The sequence below is a fragment of the Pungitius pungitius genome, chromosome 7 (genome assembly GCF_949316345.1).
Source record: "Pungitius pungitius chromosome 7, fPunPun2.1, whole genome shotgun sequence".
Classification (NCBI taxonomy): domain Eukaryota; kingdom Metazoa; phylum Chordata; class Actinopteri; order Perciformes; family Gasterosteidae; genus Pungitius; species Pungitius pungitius.
The window spans coordinates 18,314,168-18,330,321 of record NC_084906.1 but is presented as its reverse complement, the minus strand read 5'-3'; the positions used below and the strand labels follow the sequence as shown (position 1 = coordinate 18,330,321).

General features: G+C 50.4%; 1 protein-coding gene across 2 annotated transcripts in view; it reads right to left on the bottom strand.

The window, feature by feature from the left end:
• Positions 1 to 16,154, bottom strand: part of LOC119216381 (zinc finger protein GLIS1) — a 56,050-nt gene that overhangs the window by 16,068 nt on the left and 23,828 nt on the right. For both annotated transcript variants that reach the window (XM_062563284.1, XM_062563285.1), the window contains exons 4-5: positions 14,280 to 15,825; positions 136 to 297 (exon numbers count right to left, since the gene is read on the bottom strand). In XM_062563284.1, coding sequence (XP_062419268.1) covers positions 136 to 297; positions 14,280 to 15,825 — 1,708 coding nt within the window. The remainder of the gene's footprint in view (positions 1 to 135; positions 298 to 14,279; positions 15,826 to 16,154) is intronic.

Below are 16,154 nucleotides of genomic sequence, written 5' to 3'. Positions count from 1 at the left end.
GCAGCTGGTGTCCAACACATGCAAACATTCACAGAACATCTTTTTTTTTTCGTGCAGCCACGCCTCGCGCGACGCCGCGACCACCCAGACGGTTTCAACGGGGTCGGACCCCCGAATGGACTCCGGCAGCCTCACCGTGTCCAGGTGAGTCCGCTGGTGCTTGGCGCGGTCGCTGGAGTTGCTGAAAGCTTTCTGGCAGCCGGGGTGCTGGCACAGGTACGGCTTCTCCCCCGTGTGGCTCCTCAGGTGGATCTTCAGGTTCTCCAGGCGGGAGAACGCTTTGTTGCAGGCCTCGAACTGCGAAGAGGGGGGGGGGGAAGGGGAGAGACGGCACAGGGCTGTCACACCTGACGCGTACGCACCGACGGGCGGGACCACACGCGAGGAGGCCAAAAAACACCCACATGCAGATATAATAATATCAATCAATAAATCAATCAGTGCAAAGCCGCCACATACTGGTCAAATGAGGCCTCTGTGTGTGTGTGTGTGTGTGTGCACTTGTGTGAATCACAGAGGAGACGTCCCACTCTCTCCCTCGAGTCCCTCGATCACTCCCACAGCTGGAAGAGTTCGCTCCACGCCGTGGAAAAGCGAGGGACGCTTAAGAACACCGGTGGTGTAATTTCGAGCGTCGTTTTGAACTCCGCGGCCAATCCAGGGCCCTCGTGACAGCACGCCTGCCTCGAGTCTGGATCGGCGAGGGGGGTGGGGGTGGGGGGGGGGGACCGGAGTGTGCCGTGCAGCGGCGGGTAATGGGGCTGTAATGCATAGCGCGAGATAAGTGCTCTGCGGTGTGCAGGGCGACGGACTGACAAGTGACAGCGGCTGTAAACAGGCTCGTATCCCGACCCAGCTCGGCCCATTCGATCCAAACCACTCAGCCAATGAGCACCACAGATTTGTTAACGTGTGAATGATTCATGAGGCGTCTCGCGTAACCGCTCCCGCTCTTAGGTGGAGAACCGGGGCGGATCGGCTGGTGAGGTCGGTCAACGTCAAGACCCCCCTGCAGGGGCTGCTGGGTAAAGAGTCATATAGGGAGTATAGCTCAATGCTACTTACATCTACGTGTTTGGCCGCAGCGGGGCATCCATACACAGTCACAGAGCTCACGTTAGCGACCCTCTTCTTCACCTTCAGATGCGGGTCTTCATCAGAGAGGGGCACGGTGCCTCAGAGAGCCTCTACCTTCCATTGTAGCCTGACCTTTAGTGAAGCCCGCTGAAGACGGGTCGGGTTACGGCTAAGGAGAGAGTGACACCACCCCTCTTAATAGGCCTTCAGCTTCATCTCGGCTCAATACTCATCCGCGGTCTCCTTCAATCACACAGGCGGGGCCTTCTATTCACCGAGGCTCCATTTAATAAAGGCGAAACCCAAGCCAGTCATGGTGGAGGCGTGTTGGGTGACCAGGCTGATCTGTGGGTGCACGTGCTCGTGAGGGTCAGTAAGGGAGTCTTAATCTGCCCGATTATGGCTACAAAACCGTTTCAATGTTTCTAACTGAGCTCGTGAAGTTGTTTCTACGGAAAAACAAAGCATGCACCAAAAAACTATGTTATATAATATATAATATGTTGTGAAAATTAGGGACAGAGTAAAGCTTGGAATTGTAGGGTTCACAAAAATAAAGCTTTCCAAAGGTATCTCTACAAGCAACAACCTGGATCTCAAAGAGTAACTGCAGCCCTGAATGAGTAATATTATGATTCAAATTAAGAAATGAAGACAGTTTTTTTCTTCTTCTTTCTATTATTAAGGAATTTAGCCCCATGTACAAGAGGGGATCTAAGTTAGCGGCTGAAGCTGAGAAGATAAATGTTTAACCAAAATATAACTGACTTCCTGACCCAACACAGAAGACCCAATGAGGCAGAGAATGTGGAATAAAACCATTTAATCCCGGATTCATCAGCTCACGTCCCTGGAACAAATAGTCCTGACGTCGCCCAGCGTTGCACAGCCGGAGTCCTGCCAATCAAACGCTTCGGGTGGAAACGAGAGACGCCGCGAAGGGAAGTGTAACGCCGGACGCCGTGGCCCGCGCTGACGGCGCCGGGCATTCGGAAAACAAACACAGCTATTATTGAGGTGCCAAGTTTGAGGCTAAATTATAACTACTTGCTTTTCGCGGAGGAAACCGTGTTAATGGCGTGGAGCGTATTATTACTCTGGAAGATGGAGGATGATGGTTTTCCTGCCCGCTGGCACTGCCGCCCCGCGGACGTGGACGTTACCCAGAACCCCGTGCAAAAAAAAAAAATGTAACGCTGCAGTCCGAAGTTTTAGCGCAGCCAATCTGATGGTTAAAGCCGCTTACTGTATTTCAATGACTTCATGGACCGTGAAACCTACTTAGGTCTGAAATTCTGGAAGCGTGCTCTATTAAAATTGTATTGATTTTAAATTTTGTGGTAACTCCAGGTGACCTCCTGGAACCGTTGCGTCCTGGGTTACGGTGGAAATATATTGACGACGAAAGCCTTAGATCACGCCGAGTGTGCGTCGTAGAGGCGTCGACGTGGTCCACAAAGAGTCCATAAAACGCTCGAGAAATAAACCGACACGTTGCGGGTTCGAGGCGGAATGAAGGCCGCGTTGCGGGGGCTGAGGCACAGGACGCGGCATTGATTTTTTTTTACCGTCGATATTATCTGGGAAAACAGTTTAGACAGCGCTGATCACATTAATTGCTTTAAACATGTTTATTTTTCCCGCTCGCTGGAGGGGCTCGAGCCCCGTTTGACGCCATCTCACTCTTGAGCGAGAGAGAGGGATCGGGGGGGCGCTTTAGTGGCTCGGTAAACATTTGGGATGACAAGTGGCGTCTTGACGTGGCTGAGAGGCAGCGAGAGCGGGTTGGAAAAGAAGGGACGGCCGGCTGATCGCGGCGGACAGATTGTGGGCCCGCCGGGCCTGAGGCCTTCATGGGAAATGACTCCTGACTGGCAGGGAAAGGGCCAAACAGCTTGGGGGGGGGGGCTAAAAGGCAGCAGTGTGTGGCTCGCCCCTCACATGCGGCGGCTCATTAGCAACCCGCAGGAGCCGCGGAAGATGGAAACAAAAAAAAAACGGGCGTCACAGGAGGGTGCAGGGCAGCGATCCGGTTAAAAGCATTAACGAATGGCACGTGGAGAGGGATCGACAGGAGGGGATCAGGGGTAAGTTAGAGGTGCTTCACTTTGGTAAAACTAAAAATCCTAATACGGTCCTTGCACCCAAGGTCATCACCTGCAGGAGCCCTTTTATTTCCTCAACAACAGGCACCGGGATCTTCTCATTGGCCATTGGTCGTCTTGTCTGGAGGTTGCTTTGGATGCTTCAACTGAAAGTTGTCTCAGTAATTGTATATCGGCCCACTGAGTAACGAATCCAACTTGGCCGCTTAAGACCATGACATTTTACAATTACGCGCATTCAGGTGAAAACAAAGCGGTCTCAGTGCGTAAAAGCCTCCGCCAGTGATCCACTGTGATTAGTTTTACCTATTACATCCAGGCTCCTTTACAGCCGGGCCTGACAGACACGATGAAGGGCAAAAACCCCCCCCTGCCAAATAAAACATGTTAGAAAGTGCCAATATTAAGAAACAGCCTGTACAACTTTTATAAGGGGAGGGGGTGGGAGGGGGGGGGACGAGCTGGTTGATCACAAGGTGTCTTTCACCGGGGCCGGACCTACGAGGGGGGAAAACCACCAACACTTCAGGATCTGTTGGGAGGGGAGGAACATGTGCGTTTAATCTGCCTGCTTGCAAATGCCCTGTGGCAACCGCAGCAAAGAGCAGAACAACGTAAATGGATGAAATTATATCCACATGATTCAACGAGACAGCCAAAGGGGAGGCAGGTTTCTGGTGCGCTTCGTCAGGATACGAAATTAAACACAGCCCGGCTAAGACATTTGCATTACATAGTTTACACATATCGTTTCCACGGCGGACCGGGGACCCTTTTAGCAGCCAACCTCATCTGTTGCAAATAGGGCCTTAACTTCAATCAAAGATAGTGCACGACTTGTTTTTTTTTTTTTTTCAAGGGCAGGGAGAGATATGAATTCACACACAATTGCTTCGTCTCACCATGAAATCATCGTTTATTTCCTGCACTTTTGTCCAATTTTTTGTTGTTGTTGAGAAGGCCTTGATTTATGAAGGCAAAGAGACACAAGTCCACGCAGAGAGAGTGTCGTCCAGATGTGCACCAACCGGCCCGGTGGAGCAAGAGCCGATGAATTGGTGGGAGGAAGTAGTCATGTAAATGACTGGAGAAATTGTTCTGAACAGCCATTTTGCACCCATGCCTGAATAGTTTGGGGAGGGGGGGGGGGGGTTTAGAAACTATGTGGATGGCACAACAGGAAGCATTGGTATGATGACTAAATGAGGCTGCTCACATAATTAGCCTTCCCAGCTGCTTTTTGTCCCTCTCACAGAGTGTTTGCTGGAGATTGAGGAGGAAGTGGAGTGGAACCCCTGCTCCTGCGGTGGGGTGGGGGGGGGGGGGGGGGGTGGGGGCACAACAACACGGCGCGGCTTCATGGAAGCACTTAACCTGCTGTGATTCACAGGCCTGCGCTCAAATGTCTACCAGCTCCGCGGCCCTGCATCAGATTAGAGGGGCCGCCATGTGATTTCCTGGTTTGCCGGTTCACCAGGTGGAGGAGGGTTGGTGGGGGGAGGAGGGGAGGGGGGGAGGGGGGCAGAGAGGTGAGAGGTGAATGCAGACCGAAGAGGAAGAGGAAACGTCTCGTGTGCAGCGTTACTCAGCTGAACTCTTAGTACCTTCTCCTTCTGGTCCTGAGAAACGACTTTTCACACCGACGTAGAGAAAAACATACTTCTATGCACCAGCTGCCATGAAATACATTTTACAAATAAATTTCAGGAATTATAATCCAAGAAATTTAAAGAAAGTGGAAAAAAATAATTATCAATACAACAATGTCATGTGAACACTTCATCTTCCAAAGCCTAAATCGTCATACTCAAGGTTAGGTATATTTCTTAGTGTTTGAGGACCCACTGGGTAATAGACGGATGGTTCATTTGAGCTCCCATTCAAAAACGCCCTCCTAGAAACAACCTGGAGACAGCGCTTCATTCTCACGAGCCAATCCCAAACATTTAGAGCCGCTGATTAGAAAGCAACACAAAGCTTCCAGCGCCGCGGCCATTAGAACCCATCAAGGCATTAATTATAAACCACGAATTCACGAAATCCGAAACCCGCCCGAGAAAAAAAAAGGCCGGACCGGTAGGGGGGGGGGGGGGGGTTACGCAACGAAAATCCTAAACATGATCCGCGTTCCGAGGCGGCGCCTCGGACTGATGTTACTGGCAGTCAATGATGCCGCCTGACGGGCCGGCGGGCCGCGGCCTCCTCTGACACGCGGGCTTCAATCTGTCCAGCACCTTTCACTCACACCTGCCTCCGCTCTCACACTCCCTCCCGTCCCTCTTTAACCCCCCCCCCCCCGTGCCCGCGGAGCTCCTCAGCTACCGAGGGCCGGTCGACGCAGCCGGTGATGGCAATAAATGTTATGTTTAATGGATGCTGGTGATCTGTCTTTTGTTGGACTATTAAGACACACACTGTGGGGTCCTACGCGACGATTGAGCAGAGACTTGAAGTGATATTTTTGTTGGATCGCTTCTATCATCCATCGTCTGACTTCTGGCGCTCCCTCTCCCTATGGATCTTTTTATCTGGATTTTTCTTCCTTAAATTATTTATTTTTTTGCGGCTTTTGATTATATTAGCATAGTGCTCAAAATTACAAATTAAGAAGGGAAGTAGCTGTTTATTTGAACCTGCCTTGTCTACTTATACTGTAATGTCAAAAATAAAGAAAGTTGTTGTTAAGTATTTAGTGATTGCATTTCATTTTTGCCACAGCTCTGAAAAGATGCTTCTGCTCTGACAAAAACCCGCTCAGGCTTTGAAAAGAAAGAAATACAGAGTCTCCATTCAGAAAATCCAATGAACTGTCAGTATCTGATTTCCAGTGAAAGTGTTCTTTGGTCTGTGGTTATTAAATGAAAACGGGATCCTCTTTTCTGTTGCATTGACATTTAGTGTCATTCGACGTGAAGACTTGGTTGGGGAAAGAAATGAAAGCCCCTCTCCCTTTTTTCGGGTCAGAGCTTTCGGTCAGGAGTTGACACAGCTGGGTCCGAAGACCTACCGTGGCATACACTGAGCGACTCCATAACTCTGAGAACAACAACAACAACAAAACAAAAAAAAACACCCAGAAGAAGAAGCCCAGCGAGCTGCCAAGCCAAACACCTCCATGCCAGAAGCACTATGGCGCTCAGACAGAAAACAGGCCAGCAGAATTAAACAATAGGTCAATACGGCGTTGCGATCAACGCCAGCATAACAACTCGAGCGGGGCGTATGGGAGGAGAGAGCATTTCGTGCAACACTCTGGAGGGCGACCAGACCACAAAGCCTTCTGGGTAATACAACAACAACAAAAAAGGAGAACTGCTGCGAAAGAAATGTGGTGCAACGGTGCCCTTCGATCAGATCTGTTCTTTTCTGCTCTCTCGGCGTCTCATGGTCCAGTTCACAGTTGTGTGGACGTCGCAACGTGCTGGACGTTCCACGGCGTCGAGTCAAAACCCACGCCACATTCACATTTTAATAAATCAATTCACCACGTTTCAGTATTTGGCTCTCTATTCACATTCGATTACTCGGGGGGGGGGGGGGGGCACACTGACGGGCTTGTGCCCCGCCGCCCTGTAGGAAAACGCGTTTATTTGAGTACGAAAACCGACTCCCCATTCCTGTGCAATTACGACGGACGCCAGCGGCAAGAGTCCCCGGACTCCTACCATTCACTGGTATTCTAAGTAAACCTTTTCATGGGACGTTTCCTTCAGATTTCTCATCGGGGCGCATGCTTGTGGTCGACGTAATACGAGTCCCGGCCCGCCGCTCCTACGCCAAATTGCCAGTTAAGAGACTAGCACATTACAATATAGCGCTTTTATCCACGTGTAATATACGTTTCCTGGCTGGTGTTCTAAATCACGCACGACTGAGATCTCGGCTTCTTGGCCCCCCCCCCCTTCTAGAAAAGAATTGGCACGCTTGCTGTCGGTTGTGCCCCATGACGCGGATGCAGAGCGGTCTGAATGACAGCTGCTACGTGGCAAAAGCGTTGAGAGATCAACGCTGTGAGAAAAGCGGGAAGAACAAGGGATAAAAGGAAGGGATACGCTCCGACTTAAAGGCTTTTTTACTTCCACCGTAATTCTGCCCGAATGACTGAACCAATCTGGTTCTAAATCCAGCGTAAACCTTTTTACATCGATGTTAAACCAATTCCAAAAGCTCAACAGGCTGAATGTGAAACAGATGTTTTAGGAACTGAGCAGAAAGCGAGAGGGCTTCTTTCTGGAGACAGTTAGAGATCATTGGGGTGTAAACCTCTATGGGGGAGAGGTAAATCCCAATTTAAACATCAGAGTCCGTGCAGTGCCAGCTCTTCTGGGTCACACAATCATAAAATAGGGTTATATGAAAACCGATCCTTCTGTGGTTCGTGTCCTTACATGTCCCAATGCAAATGATTTAAGGTCCCGTTTTTCCGGATTTTATTCTCTCATTATCAATCATTTTAGGAGATGTGGTTTTGGAGAAGACTCCACCGTTTTGATATATGTGCCATTTAACGCCACCATCCAACCGGCACTATTCTTCTTGGATCCTTCCATTCGGATCTCTCTTCACTCTGTCACTCTTTATTTATTTACTTAAAAACACACTGAAAAGTCGACATATTGTAAACAATCACAGGTCTCCGGCTCGGAATGTTTGGTCACCTTGAAACAAACACTTGAGTTTTTTATGCTTCACCGACGCTCTCAAGTCCTCATTCAGCGCTTACCAAAATTGCTTGTCGTGCTCAACGCCGTGTGATGAATTCTGGGCAAAAATGCAGTTTTTCTGGGGTGGGGTGACATCAGTGGAGCTGAATTGCCTGGCTGCGTTTCTTCCAGCCTTCATTTTTTTTTTCTCCCTCAAACGTGCAAATTAAACCCGGCACCCCGACCACAGAACGCCGCGGCGCATAATTTAAACTTGACACCCTAAACGTGAAAAGACGTCTTTCGCAACCTCATTTACCCACACTGCTATCGGTGTTTATTTTGCACGGTACCGACTCATACGTGTTGTACGCGTGTGTGTATATATCCGGCGTGGGTCCGGCTGCTGGGTGGAGGGATGCGCCGCCTTACACGCTGAGGCAGGAGTGGTCCTGTTTGTGTACAAGCGGCCTGCTTGTTCAGGTGGGCGATGTGAACGCGCCCCGGGGGTTGTGGCGTTGCCCCGGACTCGTGTTTCGGTGCGGTGGCCTCTGCCACGCTGCCGAGTCAGCAGAAAGAAGAAAAAAAAAAGACACAAAAACAAACATGTGGGTGCTTTGAGAGATTCACGCGCACACACACACGCGTGGTTGGTTGGTGGGTGGGTGTGTTTACAGGGTGGCTGCGGTGGCACAAAACAAGGCCAAGCTTCTCTCTGCTCTGTTTGCATGGGCGGTTTTCCTAAAAAAAAAAAAAAAGGCTCATGATCTAACCAGACGATCCCCCCGGCTCTCCTCCGTCCATCCTCCCTCCGCGCGAACCGGGTTTTGCGTCCCTGCAGCAGGCCCCCGAACACCAGGGAGAGCCCTGGCTTCGTCCATACGATGTATAAGTAACCTGATCCGGCTCTGCAAAGAGGTTAAACTGATTACGGTTTTGGATGGGACACAATTATGACACAATCTCTGCAGCGTATAACCAGCCCCAGCCTCGGGTCTTTGGGTTTCCAATACCATAGCGTGATTAAATGTTGAGGAAATGGGGAAAATCAAAATATCGCATTCCAGACAAATGCAATTAAGAGTGTATCACATGTAGTAAAACCTGCATGCTTTGATACCTGGTTATGAGGTTCAAGGGAAGTTAGCTCTAGATCTTATAGCTTAGGATTCATTGTGGCTACATATTTTTAAAGAGCATTTTATACTAATACTGTCCTTCTAAAAGTCCTAATCACACAAGAGGGAAACAAGTTTCCCCTGGGTCCTCACATGGGAGTCCACAATGCACGTGCATTAGTATCTTCTTAAAGACAGTTGCTGACTTCTTTCCAGCTCATTCTATCATTTTTTTGTTTGGCGCTAGTTGTAATTTCAAGTTATAATCCAGTTGCAAAAGCAGCTTTTGAGCCACAGTTTAAGACATGTGAACTGACACTTTTTGGAACAGGTCAGCATGTCCTGAGCAGTCCGTTGCAATGCAAAGAAGGCTACGTTTCTTCTTTAAAACGTTGTATCCACAGGGAATCCTAGTTTGGCCTCGCGACTAAAACCCCCAAAACCCCGTTGACATGGTGATAGGCACCGTGCAGACCGCGAGGGACCGAAGTTGAACGAGTTGAACATGTACAACTTTAAATCAAATAAGCAATTAAGCTTGAACCAAACTAGCACAGCCCTGAATTCAGATCTAAATGATCGATAGTGTGAGTGAAGGAGAGGAGTGCTGGACTACATTACTGCAAAAGATTGACTGGAAAGCTTTCTTTCGGGCCTGACAAGAAGTTGGCCCCGCTCACTCGACAAGGAAAACAAGCAAGGCACATCCATCCAGGGCTTTCCTTCCGATGCCAAAACATCAGTCGCAGAGCCCCGCCGCCAGAGGTTTCCTCATACCAGCATCGCATATGGACGGCGTTGTGTTGCCGCGAGCATGACGAGCAAAAAAAAAAAGAAAAAACGCCGACCCGACGTGGAAGACGGAGGACAGCCTCACGGCAGCGTTACGGATCTGTGGAATTGAATTAAAGACTTTCGAGCTACCTGATCAACTCATTTGCCTGGGGAACTGGCTGACAAAATGTCCCTCTGGAAGCGATTCAACGGGGCAGCAGAGGCGCCGGATCTTTCTGACAAAGTGCTAAAAGTCGACCGCTGCCAGGTCTTTGCTCGGAACCGCTCAGGTCCCTTTTAAACAGACTCGGGGACCTGTGTTTTTTAAGCGTGCGGTTAATCCCGACATGCTGAATCAACGCTCTTCTCTTCGCCCGTTGACCTCGACTGGTCTCGCTGAGCCTCTCCTCTCACGCCGAGCGTCGGCACGTTTCGTTTCACTCGTGTATTCCTGGGTTCCTCGTGTGTCGTGTTACAATTTCGGCACTAAAAAGGCGCTCGTGTGTTTTAAATCAGCTGTGGAATGAATGACGGGCTACAAAAATGTTTTGCAGAAAATTTGCAATGAGCCTCTGTGGGCTCAGGCGGGTTTTCGGGGCTTCGACGGTTCCCCCGGAGCTCAAACTCTTGAGATTGCGGCCTCTTAAAGTTGTGCGGACAGGCCTCGGCGAACGCAAACACATTAATATCAACGCCACTCGCCACCCGCACCCCGGACGGCTCCGGTTTCACGCGGCATTCAGGGGAAAAAAAAGAGTCGGGCCGCGTGCTGAACCCTCGGTTTTAATTAGCTAATGGCAGCCGATGGCTCACTGAAGGGAGTCCTTTTACTCTGGAAACACACGTCACCCATCTTGGCGCTGCGCCGTCCCGGCGTCTGGTGCCGAGCGCTTCCTGCCACTCCAAAAGAATCAGCCCGGTTAAATCTAAGTACATGTTTTTGCTGGTTTCACACCAGTTTTCAGGGAGCCTTCCAACTTCCCTTCAACAAGTGGTTTGACTGCGTCAGTGTGTGTATTTTGCTGTTTGTCCGTGTGCGCTCCCATGCGTGTGTGTGTGTGTGTGTGTTTGGACGGGTTCCAGTTAAGCAGCTAATGCTGGCTCTTTTTCATCGTCGTGGAAACGGGCGGTGGCTTTCTGTCACGCCTTTGGCTCTTAACATATGACTAACGCTAAGGTATGCGAGCCTAGCCTTTTATGGAGGAATAGATGAAGTTTCTTTTGCTTTGAAATGATTCGTCGATGACGTCACATCGGCGGTACGGAGCCTGGCAGAGGAAACCAGAGACTTCAATCAAAACAGCAAAAACAAGTGGTAATGTAAACTTCTATGGACATGCAGCGGAATGCTTACCTCCTTACTTTAACAAGATTTAAATCAAAGTTAATAGGCATACATTCTCAGCCAGGTGAAAAAATACAATTTATAATATAAATACAATGAAGACTTAATAGTGTATCCAATCTACTGTGCACAATTTACCTAAAATATGTTTAAAAAGATAAAGATTTGAAATTATCATATTAAAACAGCAGTGTAACAAAACCCCGAATTGCGTCTCATGCCTTCAATCCTTCATCCCAACAGAAGCTGTCCTAAACATAACTGTTGTTTTAGTGCACGGAAAAAGTCAAACTGACCCAAAATTGCACCCGCCGCCGTGCCCTGTGAACGCAGACGGCTTCGTGCTTCAGGAGGATATTATTTGACCTTCAGAGCTCGCAGGCCATCCTTCAGACACTTCAAATCCGCTGACAAAAGCTGAACAACATACAAGTCTGGGTCCACGTCGGGGCAAGGCCTCGCTGGATATATTTTTAATATTTATGCAGACACAGACGAGAAAATGTAATAAACTGAAACAACAAGCGAATTAGGGCATGAAACACAGCAGGATATTGCTGGGAGATTATGTTGTTTCCTCTTCGCAATGCTTGCATGCCCTACACAACAGCCCCCGGGGGGGGGCTCGCCATGATCAGCGGGGGGAGAGGGAACCAAACTTATTCTGTAAAAGGGAGCCGACGTTTTTTTTTTTTTTTAAGAGCCAGAAACGCGGCCATCTACATTAAAGAATGAACAGAGGATTTCTCAAAACATGAGCCAGGTCCAGCCTGTGAGGGGCTCATGCAGGGGTATGGACTTGTGGAGATGACTCTTTCCTGCCAGGACGCAAGCATGACGTAAACGAGGAAAAGGAGATAACAGCACACGTACAGAGGGGAGAGAGGTAGGAGGGACGTGTTATGGTTGGATGGGAGGAGAGCCGTGTTTCACGAGCGCCCGTCGGAATATCTGCTGCTGGAAGCATAATAAAGGGATTAGCTCGGTTTTTTTTATTTCCTTCCTCTGCAGCATTTGTTCCAAAAAGCAAAATGTCTCATGCTCCACACCGCTCTACACAAAGGAGCGGATCCTTTTGTGTTCATTCGAATTCGAAGTGATTAAAATCAGAGAGCGCCCGTCACGCGGCGCAACGCCTCGTTGGCAGCTGTTCTTCTGCATTCCTGACAACGTGAGGCCTGTATCAATTAGAACTTTTGCGTTCGCCACCAACTTGCTGTATTTCATGTTGTGGCGGAGATAGAATGAAATCTGTTTGTGTGAAAAAGTATCACCCAATCATTTGTGATGCTTCACAGAGATAATACATCTTTCTAAGGGTGGAGTCTGGGTTTTGTTTTTTTACATTATGACACTTTGTAAAATCAATTCAAAGTGGTATTGAACACTGTTATTCTCATCTAACCGCAGTAACAAAACAGCTGATGGAACTGATGTTTAAAGTGGTGGTTGGGACTAAAATGTAAGGAAAACTATAGTGGGATACATCAGCATATTGAGGGCCCCCCCCCCTTGCCTTCTAAGTACGTAGTACTTACTTAAATCTACACACAAACACTGTTACAAATACATACAGAGAGCGTGTTTATTTCTCCGGCCCTCCAAGTTTATCCGCCCGAGTCCCAGATCAACACACGTTCAGTCTCAGCTGATCTGATGTGTTGAATCAAGCTGCAAAACATTTCACCTTTCTGTTTACACGCCGCGGCGTCACAGCCCATGCGCTCGCCACTCGGGGAATCAATACTTCCTATTGTGAGACTCAATGGGAACAATATCTCCATTTTTATATGGCTGTGTGTGTGTGTGTGTGTGTGTGTGAGAGGGTGATCGGGAGGTGAGGGTTTCACGGTGCCTCATGTCGGCAGACAGAATCCAGCGGCTGCTCCACACTGGGCCGAATTGTTCCACTGCTCACATGTGGCAAACATCTCCAACGAACACACACACACATACACACATCTTCAGAGTGACACATTCCGGCATGCACCTATATATGAACATACAAACATTTCCTCACCATCCACTGGCTGTGTGTCACAGCGCCGGAAGCCACACCCGCACATCCCCACGAAGAGCGACAAAGAAAAGCCTCTAATATGACACACTCCTAAAGGACAATTATCACCCGGGCAACGCACAATGTGGAAGGAACGGCCCGCGGTGACGCAGGGCGGCCAGAACAGCAGATCTCAGTTGTGTCTCCGTGGCTTTCAGCCGGCGACACCAAACAATCCCGATCGGTTCGAATCTAAATTTGGGATCCGACTCCAAAGAAAACGGCCATGGACAAGTTTGACAAGCCACTTAAAAAAAGAGAGAAAAAATGTATTTTTGGAAGAATAAAAAGGACAGAGCGGTAAAAAAAAAAAAGAGGTGTTGTAGCTGTTATTGCAGACTCAGATTTTCAATAATTAGTATCTGGGGGAGTTCCTGAGCTGGAAGAGAACCACTTCGGACATCTAAAAGGATCAAGTGTAGGCATTTGTTTGGTTATGTTAACCATATGTGTCAGCTTTTCATGATCTGCATCCCGTCTCAAAAAACAGAGTGCTCGAGAAAATAAACATGGCTTCTCCCTACGCAAATTGTGGACCAATTGTGTATTTGGACTAAATTATTCTAACGGTTGGAGGGTTTTTTCCATTTGCTGAAGGAGGCGGGGGAGTGACAGCTTGACAGTGATTAGTGGGGTGACTGGTGGAATTGGAGCCTTACCTGTATAGAACACAACCACAAATCTATTTATTCGGGACGAGGTAGTGCTGCTTTTACGTTACCTGTTGCAGTAAAAAAAAATTCAATCATAGCGGTTTCTCAACCAAAACAAAATAAAGGTTTCTGTTGAAAAGTAATCAGCAGTGAAGCAAGTCCAGTCTTGTTTTTGGACACAACGGACGCTCATCTTTTTGAGGAAAAATCCCCTCGAGGGGGCCGAATTTCTTTTGGGAAATATGTGCTGGTGTTTAATTCTAACAGAGAAACATCTTTAACAGGCTGATGAAATCATGGGACAAACTATATTCATAATAAACCAATAAATACAAACAAATCATTTAAAAACAGACGCAAAGATTAGTAAAAGTTGGGCAGCTGACTATGAGGTGATTTAAAACATGTTGTGACTACGACTGACCACAGGGGTCCGTTTTATTTTTTTTGGGGGGGGGGGGGGGGTCTGGCACGTGAATAATTGGACCGGATTGCGATCACTCACCATACACTTGTTGGGCTTCTCCCCCGAGTGGACTCTCATGTGAATGAGCAGCTTGTAGCGGGCGTTGAAGGGCTTGTAGCGACGAATGCAGCCGGCCCAGAAACAGGTGAAGTCCTCACCTTTGCGCTGGTCGATGTGGACTTTCTCAATGTGCCTCACAAGCTCCTCCTGCTGCTCGTACGCAGCGCTGCAGTCGATCCAGCGACACACCTGCTTGTCAACCGCTGCTGCTGCTCCTCCTCCCTCTCCTCCTCCTCCTACTCCTCCTCCTCCTCCTCCTCCTCCCCCTCCTCCGCCGACGTCTTCCCGCTCCGGGGCCGCGTGAGTCCCGGGAGGGCCTCCGGAGGAGGTCGGTTTGAGTCCCAGGGAAGAGGTCGGCCCCGCTTGCAGGCTCTGGTGGTGCTGCGGGACCCCGACCCCGACCCCGGGGCCCCCGTATTGGTGAAGGTGATAGGGTGGAGGCATAGCGGGGCGAGAGGGGTGGTGGGGCTGCCGGAGGTGCCCGTTGCGACCCCCCAAGTGGTGGTGGTGGTGGTGGTGGTGATAGTGGTGCTGAAAGAGTTCGTCTTCGCTGGGCGAGAAATCGTCCATGGGCTCCTGTTTGAGGGCGGCCCCTGACCTTTGGCCGCGGTCAAGGAGAGGCCCGACTTCCAGCCCCGACGGCAGCATCCCAGACATCAGCGCCCCGCTCATCAGCAGCCCCAACCCGTCGGCGCCTCCTCCCACACCTCCCCCGCCAGCTCCTCCGGCCCCACGCCCCGGCAGCATAGAGCCCCGCTCCCCGCACAGCCCCTGCTCGGGCTCCACAGATGACACCGAAGAGGAGGACGATGACGAGGAGGAAAGGGACAGCAGGCAGGTGGCGGGTGAGGGTAGCTGACAGCTCTCCAGCAGCGTGGCCTGCCGGGGGCTGTCGTGAGGCGGGGGCCTCCGGGGGGCTTCCCGCGAGCAGGGGTTAGAGAGCGGGGACGTCGAAGAGGAGGAGGAGCAGGAGGAGGAGGAGGAGAAGCCGGCACTGCTGGCGTGGTTGGGCGAGAGGTTGGTGCGGAAGCCGTTGACGCGGGCGACCATCGACATCTGGGAGGAGGAGCAGATGATGGCGGTGATGTTGATCTCCTCGGAGGAGGCGGCGCCGGTGACCAACGGGGCGTCTGCGGCGGAGGTGGACGGCGAGGCTAGGGACAGGCAGCGTCTCCTCAGACTGCTAGCGCTGACTAGCCGCGCTGAATGACGGGAGCCAGTCGGGGACAAAGCCAGCGGGGAGGAGCCATCTTCATTATTAAACGGCTGCACCGCGTTGCCTGACGCGGCGACGTCAGCGCCGCCGCTAACATGCGCCGCGCCGGCTAAACCGCCCCTCGGCGCGCCCAAAGCGTGGCCCGCCCGCCAGTTCTGAAACCCGGCCGGAGAAGTGCCGTGGGCCCCGGACGCCGAGTCGGGGGTCTTGTAGCCCATTGAGTTCTCCTGTTTGACGGGGTACAGGAGTGAGGAGCGAGTCCCGTTGGCACCGCCGCAGCCCGGGCCGCTCTGGAAGGCAGTGGAGGATCTGTAAGGAGAAAAAACACACAAAGAGGAATATGAGCGCTATTAGCTCGCCGGCCGATGACAGACGCTGGCTGTTTCATCCTCCCCACTGGCGGCACAGCCTCTCGCTAAGCCCTCCTCCTCCACCTCCTTCCGACCATTCTCCCAGTTTTACATTAAAAATAACACAACCAAGTCTTTCATGCGCCGTAAGGGACCTCGGTGGAAACAAACATTAACGTAAGATTCCGTGACACTCCGTTGAAACGCTCGTCGGGTAGAATCCACCGCTCATGATCCAGTGTGCTTACGTGAATAAATGAAACAGGATCTCGCGGTAGTGAAAGGATA